This window comes from Seriola dumerili, unplaced genomic scaffold (genome assembly GCF_002260705.1).
Source record: "Seriola dumerili isolate Sdu_G_001 unplaced genomic scaffold, Sdu_1.0 BDQW01000052.1, whole genome shotgun sequence".
Lineage (NCBI taxonomy): Eukaryota > Metazoa > Chordata > Actinopteri > Carangiformes > Carangidae > Seriola > Seriola dumerili.
The window spans coordinates 22040392-22054051 of record NW_019174307.1 but is presented as its reverse complement, the minus strand read 5'-3'; the positions used below and the strand labels follow the sequence as shown (position 1 = coordinate 22054051).

Sequence of the window (13660 nt, the reverse complement as noted above, 5' to 3'; positions counted from 1 at the left end):
AGGCCGCAGCTCCGGCCGGAGAGGTGGCGGGTAGGAGAAAGGCCGGCTCGTGGTCGTCTGCGTGCCGTGGCGTCGCGCACATAAGATCCGTCCCGCCCCTGTGGCGGTTGCCTATGGGGCGGGGCCCCTTCCGCGCCTCCCCAGCACGCCCCCCCTCCCCCCCCTCTCGCCCAGCACAGGCATTGCGCCCCAGCAAGCAGGGCTAGCCCGCCGGCGGCTAGCCCGCGCCCCCCAGCCCAACAGGCATTCAGCGCCAGCAAGCAGCTAGCCGCCCGGCGGCTAGCCCGCCCCCCCCAGCACAGGCATTGCCTGTCAGACAACCAGCCCCCGACTGGAAAGCCCCGGACTTAGCCCCCGAACTTGAACCCCCCTAGCCGAAATCACCCAACAACTCTGGCTCTCATATGTTTCGTGCTTCTAGCGTGAGCGCGGCTAGCCCCGGGCGGCTAGCCCTGCTTGCTGGGCGCAATGCCTGTGCTGGGGGGCGCGGGCTAGCCGCCGGGCGGGCTTAGCCCTGCTTGCTGGGCGCAATGCCTGTGCTGGGGGCGCGGCTAGCCGCCGGGCGGCTAGCCCTGCTTGCTGGGCGCAATGCCTGTGCTGGGGGGGCGCGGGCTAGCCGCCGGGCGGCTAGCCCTGCTTGCTGGGCGCAATGCCTGTGCTGGGGGGGCGCGGGCTAGCCGCCGGGCGGCTAGCCCTGCTTGCTGGGCGCAATGCCTGTGCTGGGGGGGCGCGGGCTAGCCGCCGTTTTTGTTAGCATTAGCAGCTAGCTATCATTAGCATTAGCATTAGCATTAGCATTAGCATTTTTTTTATTGATTCTTTATTGGTAAAAAAACATGGACAAGCAGAACGTGGGGTGGGGGCTAGCTTGTTAGCATTAGCAGCTAGCTAGCATTAGCTTTTTTTATTGATTCTTTATTGGTGAAATAAACATGGACAAGCAGAATGTGGGGTGGGGGCTAGCTTGTTAGCATTAGCAGCTAGCTAGCATTAGCATTAGCATTTTTTATTGATTCTTTATTGGTGAAAAAAACATGGACAAGCAGAACGTGGGGTGGGGGCTAGCTTGTTAGCATTAGCAGCTAGCAATAGCATTAGCATTTTTTATTTGATTCTTTATTGGTGAAAAAATAGGGACAAGCAGAACATGGGATGGGGGCTAGCTTGTTAGCATTAGCAGTTAGCATTAGCATTTGTATTTTATTTTATTCTTCATTGGTAAAAAACTCAGACAATCAGAACATGTGACTGTTGGTGGAAAGACTGTGGAGGGAAGAGATGAAGAGAAGACAGGACAATGTTTTCTATCTTCATTTATAACTTTTAATTGACATTTATTATATTTGATTTGTTGCATTTGGAGTGGTGTTTGTGTCACCTGATGTCTCATGATGATGTCAGTCCAGTGTTCCCTCTCTTTTAGCTCTGTATTTGGTTTCCACCAGCTCCTGAGGGAAATCTGTCTCTTTAGCTTCTTATTGCTCCATATGTTCAGCAGCTGCTCTCGGACCGTGTCTGTCTGCTGTTTGCTGCTGAGGAGGTCGTGGACAGTGCATCATGTGCTGTGGTGCAGTGGATGGATGGGCATCGGTTGAGAAAACTAAGGTCATCACATGACTCACTATCACAGGGTGAGGAGCCCCGTAGAGAGATCATCAGTTTCACCTGTACCTCAAGTTCTATTAGTTAGTTTATGATAGGTTTATTGCGCTACAGTGACAGTGGTATTACAAGATGAGACGGACAGTTCAGGACATCTAGCACCAGTTACACAGTGAACCTTTCTAAGACAGTCTGCAGTTACTTATCTCTGCCCCATTAACCCCATTACTGTTCTGTTCAAAGAAATGCATTTTATTAAGTGTTGCTGTATATTGGGTAAACTTGAAATAAAGGGCTGATTTGTTTCAGCACTTGTGTCCTTGAGTTCTATTTTTAATTCATATATATGTATTAGGTGAACCTGGATGAAACTAATGCAGTATAATGGAACAGGCCTGCAGTAAATCCTCCTTCATGAGGATTATAATGTTCAGTATTTACTGAATCTGTTTGAGAAGTGTTTTATTTTTTATTAGTGAAAAGGGACAAACAGAACACAAAAAGGGTGGGGGGCTAGATTGCTAGCATTAGCAGCTAGCATTAGCATTAGGTTTTTTTTTGTTTTTATTGGTGAAAAGGGACAAACAGAACACAAGGGGGTAGGGGGCTAGATTGCTAGCATTAGCAGCTAGCATTAGCATTAGCATTTTTTCTTTTTGGTCTTTATTGGTGAAAAGGAGTGAACAGAACACAAAGGGGGTGGGGGGGGTAGCTTGCTAGCATTAGCTTTTTTTTGTCTTTAGTGGTGAAAAGGGACAAACAGAACACAAAGGGGGTGGGGGGCTAGCTTGCTAGCATTAGTAGCTAGCATTAGCATTTTTTCTTTTTGGTCTTTATTGGTGAAAAAGGGCAAACAGAACACAAAGGGGGTGGGGGGGTAGCTTGCTAGCATTAGCAGCTAGCATTATTTTATTTTGTCTTGGTGAAAAACAAGGTCAAACAAGGTGACATGGGCGGGCTAGCTCGATTTCATTTTTCATGTATGAATTTAATGATATCACAAGAGTGCTAAATAACAAGTGTGTGTGTGTGGGGGGGGGGGGCTAGCTGGCATTAGCAGCTGTGACAACCAGACAATAATTGTGAAAATAACGATGACATTGCTAACAATGATATATAATAGCTGCAATAAATGATAATGATGATAACAGCATTGGTCTTTGATGAATGAATTCGATGATTTAATTACAAGTTTGCAAAATAACACGTGGGGGGGCCAGCTTGCTAGCATTAGCAGCCATCTTGCTGGCATTGTTCACTGATGAATGAATTTAACAAGTTATTAGATTGCAAAATAATGTAATAATAACGTAATGTAATAATGTAAAAAAGTGAGTACTTTCTAAATGCACTGTATGTGTAACTGATATATCTGTCCAACAGCCATCTCTAGTATTCTTCCCCAACGGGTGCCTCCCACCAGGGAGTTTCTCTAGGATGAGGTTTAATTCAGGCAGAGTACATGTTCTTACAGCTGCTTTCACACTACTGCTGCGATATTAACATTTGAAACCTTTCTGTCTCTCTCTCCCTCCAGGCAACAAAGAAGCTCACTGGTGCTGCTTCTGAAACAGCTGCCTGGGTTACCAATGTTGGTATGTTGACTTTCCAAGATGGTGGCCGGATTGATGACGCTGCATCTTCGATGTGGACCCCCGGAGGAGCTTGCCTTCTCATTGAGGCAGTGGCGGTCCTACCTGGAGGGGAAGTGCGTGATGCTCAGCCAGACTGTTGCCAAGGTGATCCTGAGGATCTCCTGGGAGGAGTGGAGGCTCCGCTGTTGGAGGACACATGGGGCGGAGGATCCAGGATCTCCACATCACCCTGGACGTCCCTTTGCTGGATTCTCTCCACATCCAGGACATATGGAGACACAGAGGCGCTACCTCAGCTGCACTCGCGAGCTAGCCGCCGTTCCCGTTAGCATTAGCAGCTAGCATCAGCATTGTTTTTTTTTGGTCTTTATTGGTGAAAAGGGGCAAACAGAACACAAAGGGGGTGGGAGGGTAGCTTGCTAGCATTAGCAGCTAGCATTAGCATTAAGGGTTTTTTTTTAGCTTTTATTGGTGAAAAGGGACAAACAGAACACAAGGGGGTTGGGGGGCTAGATTGCTAGCATTAGCAGCTAGCATTAGCATTAGTTTTTTTTTTAGTTTTTATTGGTGAAAAGGGACAAACAGAACACAAGGGGGTTGGGGGGCTAGATTGCTAGCATTAGCAGCTAGCATTAGCATTAGTTCTATTAGTAAGTTATATGATAAGTTTATGGTGCAACAGTGACTCGCTATCACCTCTTGAGGAACAAAGTGGTGTTACAAGATGAGACGGACTGTTCGGGACATCCAGCACCAGTTACACAGTTGACCTTTTAAGGCAATCTGCAGCCACTTATTTCTGCCCTATTAACCCCATTGCCATTCTGTTCAAAGGAATGCAAGGCTGCCAACTCTCACGCTGAGTTTCGTCCTGGCCAGAGCTATAGAGATAGATCTATCTGTGATATGCCATGAAGAAGCTGCCTCTGTGCGCATCTGGGCTGGCTGACCATATCCACTGTTTTCGGCTAGAAACATGTACTAAATAACGTTGTTGCGAGCAAACTCTGGATGTTCCCACTTCAGGACACTTGGATTGTCGCGGACGAGCAGTATGGAGGAATATTACAAAGTTTTTGTGTAGTTTTATGGACGTCTTCGTGTCGGTCGCAATTGACGGCCATTCAAAGTATTTTCGCTGCAGGACTGGCTCACCGGGGGTCTCTAAATGGACTTTTTTGGAAGAAAAAAGCACACATGATATTGACTGAATTTTGTTTCTAGGGTGAACTATTCCTTTAAGCTATATTAAAATTGAATTCAGAATAAGCCCAACATAAATTGTACGCCAGAAAAAAGCATATTGTAACTAATATACTAGTGCATAATTATTAAACTAACATGACTTTTATTAAACCTAAATCAAGATGGCTGGCCTGGAGCCCTGCTTCAAGTGGGAGCCCTCCCAGGACATCATCAAGGCCTCAAAAAAGGCCACGAGCAAGTACAACCAAGCACACAGCCATCAAGGACTGAGATGAGTAGCCTGAGATGAGTAGTCTGTTTTGTTAGTTTGAAAATGGCAGCTTTCCCTACTCCCCCTACTGTACATTAACCTCTGCATTATTAGATGCATATAGATCAGGGATGTTTAAAAAATGTTTTGGGGTTTTTCATTTTTATTTAAATGTTTCAACATACATATAAAATAAATGCACAAAATGGGCCATGCTGTGTCTTGTGTCTTACTGTGGATTCAATTGGTTCCATTTGTACACTCTGAGTAGGGCCTAAGGCTAATACATTCAGAACCACTGATGTACGGTAAGCGGTAAATGTCTTTTGCTGTATGGCAATGGGCCAAACAAAAAATTGGCGTGTATACGGCAACATTTTGGTTGGCCCCGCAAAATCTCACTCCAAGGCTTTTTGAAAAGTTGGCAGCCCTGTATTTCTTCCACTTCTTCTGAAGAAAAACAGGACAAAACGTGTAAATAGTCTAACGTGACCATCAGTTGTGTTTAATGCACTCACAGGACTTGGGTGAACTTACTCATTCACATTCCCACCTCTCTCGGGAGGCAGCCGCAGTGAGTGTCTCGTATATAAAGCCAGAGGCAGCAGAGGAGCAGACGAGCAGAGGAGGGATCTCCTGGAAACATCTGGACAGAGCCGCTGCGCACAGACTGAAGGATGCGCGTCTTCGCTCTCATCTGGACACTCGGCTTCCTGCTGAAGGAGGCGCAGGCATGGGGCTACAAAAACGGAATATTTCACAACTCGATATGGCTGGGTAAATAACTCATTGTTTTTTATTCTCGCTGTTGTAGTCGTTGCAGCTTTAAAACATGTCGGTCACGCGGGGACAACTTCACCTTTTCTCCATCGTGAACAATCGGGATACAAATGAACCTAACGACCGATATTCAAAGTCATCTAACTTTTATGTTTCACTTAACATGACTGTTGTTGATCAAACTCAGTGTAATCTGCAGTTTTTAATTATCAGGCTGCAGATTGAATGTTATTAACCGTTGAATTTTAAGTTTGAATCATCTGCTGTTAACTGTGAGAACTTTTATTTAACTTTTATTTTTTTTGCAAACACAGCACTACATCTTCACATAAAAGGCATATTGTGAGGAAACATGAAGGATTAATGGGCTGTATGCAGCAGTCCAGCAGCTTTCCACTCAGTGCCAAACTGCATGTTTATGACCTGGCTGAGTTAGTGCATGAGGCCACTAAACATGGGGGGAATGACTTAATCTTTTCAGCTTCAGCTCAAAATACAAATATAAGAAAAGATAGTTCAATTAATTTATCTTTCTGTTAGTTTATCTTTTGAATTTTGACATAAGATTGACACCACAGCGTGAAGTCCTGTTGCATTTATACTGAAATATAAACCAAACAAGCTGCAAACATGCACCTCTGACTCTACCTTACTCTTTGTATTTTTATGAGGTGAGAGTGAAAGCCTGCCTTATAACAGAACAGTGTTTCATATTGCTAATGAGTTCACCTTAACATCATTTACTATTATTCATGCAACTTTTGTCTTCTATCCCGTGTTGCGTTAACTTTGTGCTCAGGTATGGCAGATTACGTTCGCACTTGCCTCTTGAAAGTTTCAGAAGCCCACTGTGTGTGCACAGTGCCATACAGATTGGGGCAAAGTGTATGCAATATTTTTTAACTATTAAACCAGCTAAGTCCCACTGAAGTCTGAAACCTCATTTGTGAGGGAGACCAGGCAGCATAAGAAGTTTCAGATGGGACAAAACAGCAGCAGCAGAATCAGTCAGAATCAGAGTCATCAGTCGTGACTCCTGTTGCATGACAGTTTAATTAGCTTAAAAGCAAACATACGAAAAGATCAAATCAAAACGTGAACTTGAAGCTAATTTCTCAGTGCTTTCGGCCTAGTTTTGCAAGTCATGCGTGCGTAAAGCCAAAACAGGATCAGCAGAGGACTCCCAAATGAGGAGGCTGGGGAGCAAGTGACCACATTGTTGGTGAGCTTCCAACATGAAGAAAAATGTCACACGGTGAATCGGCCCCCTTCACTGTTTCATGCTCTCTCACTGAAAACACTGTCACCAGCCTGACTGCAGCCCCACGGTTGTGTGTTTGGACCTTTTCAAAAGTGTATCATCAGGTCGCTTAGATACAAGTAAATGCGGTTGCTACACAGAAGCTCATGCAGGTTTTCTTTCAGGCGTTTCCCTCGCTCTTTACACACATTCAGCAGCACATTTGTTTTCCCTCTCTTTGACAGAACAGGCAGCTGGAGTTTACCACCGGGAATCTCGCAAAGGGAGATACCAGCTGACGTATAAAGAGGCCAAGGCGGTCTGCAAGTACGAGGGAGGGAACCTGGCCACTTACGAACAACTGGAGGCGGCTCGGCAAATAGGTCTGCACCAGCTCGCTCACTCAAACACATCCACAACGACGCATGCAGAGCTCCTGCCAATGACGAAGGGAATTAAAGCTCACTTTCTCATTGCCAACACTTCGCTCCCACGAGTCACGGTTTGCTGTTTGACCCATTAACCTAACAGTGTAACCACAACCAGTTTACATTACCATGTCGGCCGTGTTTATCTTGCTTCTCTCCCATGAAATAAAATCAACATAATCTCTGCCGTGATGTAACAGTAGAGAGACACGTCTGAAGCCACTGGAATGCTTTTAACAAGGGAAAAAAAAGAGGTTAATATGTTCATAGGGTAAAGGTCAGGGAGTGAATCACTTCTTTCCACGAGAGCTTCTCCTTTGCATGACTCTGCCCAATCTTAAACGCTCACATGAAGATTATAAAAAAAACAAAAACAGCACAAAAAAAAACCTGTTAACACCTTCTTGGCTGGGTTTATCTCTCTGTTCCCGTGGCACAGAGTCTGGATCCAGCCACCGGCTCTGGCATCACCATCCACCTCCCTGTCAGCTGAAAGTTTCCCCTCTCTGCCTCGGAGGTCCCTGCTTTATCTTCTGGCCGGGGTCTGCTCATTGTAACTCCACGCTGAGCTCTGTCACCACAAATGAGAAAAACCAACAAAATAAAACAAAGACTCTTTTAATGGTCTCCAGAAGGTTTTCCCTACAGGAGGCCCTGATGGCCGAGCCGGAAGAAAGACTCTCTGTGGTTGGCAGGAATAGATTTACAGTACTGTATTTATTCTGTGTGTATTTGTTTATAGACACCTATACTTTCTGATAGATAATTACTTGCATGTTTACTACAAAGATCCCTGTCTAACGTCTTTTTAGAAGTGTGTTAAGAGTAGATCAGTTCAGATTGCAGAAGTATTGTTGTGTCTGTTTGTTTTTTTTGCAGCTGGACAGTCAGTGGACAACGTTCACAGAGGTTTTAGTTTGAAAATCACCCTGAAAAAAAATGGGACATTTGGGAGTTTTGAAAAGTGAGAGGGTCATTCTCAGGGGTAACTGCTCCCTTGAAAAAACAGATGTTTTTCCTCTCTTGTTGAGGTTTCCACGTGTGTGCGGCCGGATGGTTCGACAGAGGGCGTGTTGGTTACCCCATCGTCAAAGCTGGGGCAAACTGCGGCTTCGGGAAGGTTGGCATCATCGACTACGGATACAGGCTGAACAAAAGCGAGAAGTGGGACGTGTACTGCTACAACCCCAACTGTGAGTACATGTACATCTATTTAGGTACTGTACTTAAAGCTGCACTAACCAGTGTTTTTATACAACAACTGATCACCCAACTCTGCCGCTTTAATCTTCTGTTCTGGCAGCTGCAGTTAGAGAAAAGTCTCTAAAACCCACCGTCCACTAGCTGCTCTGCACCAAACAGCAAACACTCAAGAGTTAGCGACTCTAGCTGCTGAACACAGTGGAGCATTTAGCAGCTAAAGAACCAGATATTTCCCGTCAGGTAGCAACACCTGTGGGACGTGTCAGTAGGTAACTGTTTGGTAACACGTCGGCCATTTACAACTTTACAAGGTGAAGTCAAGGTTGTGTTCAAATTGTGTCTATGTGATGTGGCATAGCCCTGCAAAGTGCTAGGCCAGTGTATGTGAGAGGCAACAAGATGCAACATAAAAAAACTACATCATGCAAAAGTCACACAAATATACATAAATGCATCCAAACCACTGCAAATCCAGATAATCAGATATTTAACGCTATAAAAATAAACACTATACAATAAAAATGTTCCTGACATCGTCACTTTATAGATTTGTCAGCAGTTTTTGTTGATACATCTAATAGAGACAGAAGTTTATAAAAGTTTGTAAAGATGTTGTAATTATTCTCTATTGGTTCATGAGTTGTTCAGTTAAGTTTGAATATAAAAACTATTGATTTATTGAGCGTGGTTTAATGCTGATATGTCTGAGTGTTTACCAGCATGTTCAGTAACTGTCTGAACACAGGACGTGTTGTATTATTTAAAATTATTTAAAATGTCTCAGTGCTCAGGAGGGTTTGTGTGGTTTGAAGTGTAAGTGATGACTGTGGGCCTGTGGTTACATGTCAGCCGGGGGGCGAGACCCGGGCCCCATAGGTTAAGTAGTCATCAAGTCTGAGGCTCCACAGACTCACTCAGGGTTTTGTCATCACTGCTGTTTGAAGTCAAACAGGAGCGATGGTATAGACTCTATACCATCCCTGTGGTCTCACACTGGTCTCACACTGTGCTGGTTTAGTTCCTCTATAGTATAGTTTAGTTCCTCTATAGTATAGAGGAACTAAACCAGCACAGTGAGACCAGTGTGAGTAAGGACTGACTCAAAGCCACAGTCTCACTCCCGCCCTGTGAGTTATCACGTTCAGACCAAGAATAAACCAGGAGGAAGTAAGAACATCAGTCTGGATAAGATGCTGGTGGAGAACTGAGTAAGTGATAACAAAGGCCAGCCTGAGTGAGCACCACACCCGCATGATTCACCAGAGTCTGAACTAATATTTCAATATTAGCCTGAAACCAAAATGAATATTTGATACTGGGATGATTACATATTGGCTGAAGCAGCGGAAAAAGAAACTATAAACACAACACTGATGTATTATCACCTGCAAACAGGTGCACGCTCACACATCCATTCTCTCTTCTTTTAGCTCTGTTTTGATCTCCGCTAACTCTTAGGAAAATATCCAACCTTAAATCCTCCACCATGTTCACCAGTCGGTCTCTGACTGAGCAGGTAGAAGACGGTGGAAAAACCTTTGAGCTTTTCACTGGAAACATCTGGCGTTTAACCTGACTGGAGCAGTGAGAGTGAACCAAGATGATAAAGCTGCGAGACATAAAACAAACGCTCCAAAAAGCTGAGAGGGTTGGTTGTTAAAGAATAGTGATCAATAGATGCACTCATTCGGTGGGACATTGTACAGTTGAGAAACCCGTAGGCGCTCTCTGGTGGACAAACTATGGTAAACTACTAATGAGACATTTTTAAAAGAAATGGGAATGAAATCAGAAGTAATTTCTCCTGACTGAGAGGAGGGAGCAGCTGTTTCCCGTGAGCATGATCGCATCAAGTTTATTCCTCTGTAATCCTCTGCTGCATAAACGTTCCATAACTCCTGGTCACCCACTCATCAGCTCCGGAGGTCGTCTCTCCGTCCAAGTCAGACATCTCGGCTGAAGCGTAAACCCGGCGATGGACGTCGGCTTAACGTTGTAAAGATCCACAAATGAGAAAGGATTTCAAACAACATTAATTTTCATTTCCCTCGAGGACGTCTGGAGGAAAAAGCTTTTGATGCCCTTTGTCACCAGCCTCGACATGTGTGTTTGATTTCCTTTACTCGGCTACAGGATTTCATTTTGGTTATTCTGAATTCATTCGGAGCTCACACGCAAGAGACAGACCCCCAAACCAAAAATACTTCTCGTGTAGAATCCCACAAGCTGATTAAAGGAATACATCGTGGGGAACGACTCCAGCGGTCATTTCGCCTGAGAACACAGACACCGAAATTCATCCGTGTCCCCGGTTCACAGAGCTGCCTTTCACTGTAGAGATGTGAAATGTGTCTGCGGTTATCCACTATATATACACCGTGTATTGTCAGTGTATTAAATGCATGTGAGTGGGTATTCTTGCACATGTGCAGGCATGGAATATGTTACTTTGCAAAAACCAGTATTTTAAAGTATGTTTTATCAGTCGGGGTAAAAAAAAAAAACTTGTGAGGTCGACAGATGTTTCTATCAATATCTTTGCGATAATACAGCGTAGAAATATGGTTTAAATGTTGTTGAAATCTGTCGACTCTCCACTTTTTCTTTTCATATTCTTGCGAGATTGTACATGACTCAAAGCCGGGGCGAGGAGCATCAAAGCAGGCCTCTAAAACTGAGTTAAAACAGAGTGACAGTCAGCGACTCAGTGATGTCACAAAAATCTCATTTTAGGCATTTATTATACATTTATCTACTATTTCACTCATATATTGCAATGTTTTTTATGAACCTAAGACTTTGGTAAATGCATTTACAATTCATCCGCATCAGTGATGTGGAGAATTTCAAAAACCAGGCTTCAGTTTTTCAGCATTTGGGCTATGAGGGTCTAAAAGTGGCGTCATTGTAGAAAGAGCTGAGATGGTTCTGAAAATTAACTTTAACTTTGACTCCAGCAGTGAGAAAATCTGATAATCAGACCTTTCATTCAGCCTGACATCGTGTCCATGAGCCAACTTCTGTTTGTGGAGGGAACTATTTTGGTCAGTAGCAGCCAGCGACCTCTATTGGTCCCTACAGGAGTTATTCAGGAGTCGACAGGGTTTCTTCTAGAAAAGCAGCAGCAGGATCTGTCTGACCTCACAGTGTTCATTTGAAATCACACACCAATCACTACGTGTCGTTCATGTGTCTCACAGCCAAGGAGTGTGGTGGCGTGCTGACAGATCAGAAGAAGATCATTCAGTCCCCAGGTTTCCCTGAGGAGTACCAGGACGAACAGATCTGCTACTGGCACATCCGCGTCCGCCTGGGCCAGAGGATCCGCCTCCGCTTCCTGGAGTTTGACGTGGAGGACGACATGGCGTGCATTGCAGATTACCTGGAGGTGTACGACAGCTACGATGATGTCTCTGGTTTTGCTGGGAGGTGAGGACATCTCACATTATTTATCAGGGCTGCAACTAAATAGTCAACAACATTTTTCAATTTAGCATGTAATAATTTCGTCTGTAAAATGGCAGGAAATAATGAAAATGTTCATCAAAACCAGCCAGCAGTTTAAAGAAATTAAGATATTCAAGGGAAAGATAAAGAAAACCAGCAAATCCTGACATTTGAGAAGCTGTAAAAACGTATGGCTTTTGCTCTTTGTTCGATAAACACCACGTGTTTGATCTGACATGAAAGTTTAATGTGAATTTCCCTTTTTAATCTGTTTGATTACAGGTTCTGTGGCGATTATTTACCTGATGATATCATCAGCACAGGTGAGACGTCAACATACAATATGTCTATGTTACCTAAGAGGAGAGATTTGTCGCACTGATGTGTTTTATTTTTGTTTTTGTTTTTGTTTTACAGGAAACGTGATGACGTTAAAGTTCCTCTCCGACGCTTCAGTCACAGCCGGCGGCTTCCAGCTACAATACACTACCTTTAATGCATCTCTGTTCCCACACAATTACACCGACTATTTTCACTGACTAATGGTTTAACACACTGATGTCATCCTGTTGCTGTATTTATAATGTTATTGGTTACCTCGTGTACTGTAATAAATGAGTGTTTATAGCTCATTAAAGGAATCATTCTGTCAAATAAACAAGGTCGTTAAATCGTGTTTCTAATATTGTTCTTATGTTATAGAAACACTGTCTTCACTGGTCCTGAGGCTGAACCTACTTTAGACAAAATAAAACTGGTTTCCATTTATTCCCATTCAACCTTTCCCCGACTTTCAGGCTGCAAAGTTAAATTAACACTGGTGCTTCTGTTTTTAGTGACTTATTTCTGCATCTTTTATCATCCATAAAAAGATCGAGTGCCACAGATTCATTGTAATTTACTTGAAACTATTTCAGTGAAAACATTGCATACATATAAAAAAAACAAAGCTGTTATACAACTCTTTTTCTTAATATATATTTTCACTGGCTGTAATATATTCAGTGGATTTATTTCAGATACTATATTGACTCCAGGGTTGTGTCTCTGGCCTGTTTTTCATTGGGTTCAGTTACAGGTTGTAATTGCTTGGTTTGTTGCATACTGGACGATCTTGTTCCACGTGTTAATCTTAGTTCAAGACATGTTATTTCACAATTGCAAACGCTTCTGAACTAATTTCCGACTTCATCAACGAGTAGCTACCTGCTTCTTCTTGTTATATAAACACCTTGAATTATCTTGTTTGTATTATATCACTGTTATTATGTATTTAAGCAACTTTATTTGGCAAAGTCAACATTGGTATAGCATCGAAAACCATGGCATACACCTGTGGTTTTATAGGTATTTTCAATTAATCAAGAAATTCTTTGTAAGATGATGAATAAGAATTAAATTAAATAATGTTTTTTTCACATGTGGCCCTAATGCTCTTCTGTAATTATCAAACCAGGAGTGATAGAAAAGAGTCTTATTTTTATATCAGATGTCTTCATTGTTCCATATGAGGAATCTATGGGGCAAAAAGTTATGTTTGTAAACTTTTAACCAAGCTGTCAGTGCTTCTTGATGAAGTTTTGCCAATTTAATGATGAAGAAGAAGAAGAAGAAGATTTCATGTGACACAACTCAACATGTGTCCTGTCCCATAGTCACACAACAATTCAAAATAATAACTGGATACTATATTAATTCATTACATGGACTGAAGAACAGTAAAGCAGTAAAAACAGTAGAACTTGTAAATCCTTAAATATTTTCCTTTAATATCTTTGTTTTCTTTCGTGGTTCCTCTGTGTATATAGTTTGGATTTGTCCTTTTGCAATACTTTTGTTTATTATTTTTGTTTCATCATCCTTATTTATATGTTTCATTTATTTCCTTTTATTGTATTTATTTAATCCA

At 43.0% G+C, this 13660-nt stretch overlaps 1 protein-coding gene across 1 annotated transcript; it reads left to right on the top strand.

The window, feature by feature from the left end:
- The first annotated feature begins 5286 nt into the window (after positions 1–5286).
- tnfaip6 (TNF alpha induced protein 6) lies at positions 5287–13066 on the top strand. Its single transcript, XM_022741007.1, has 6 exons — positions 5287–5430; positions 6919–7056; positions 8133–8294; positions 11505–11733; positions 12034–12074; positions 12169–13066. Exons 1-6 carry the CDS (start codon positions 5331–5333, stop codon positions 12288–12290), a joined length of 792 nt encoding a protein of 263 aa, XP_022596728.1. The 5' UTR covers positions 5287–5330; the 3' UTR covers positions 12291–13066.
- Positions 13067–13660: the final 594 nt, after the last annotated feature.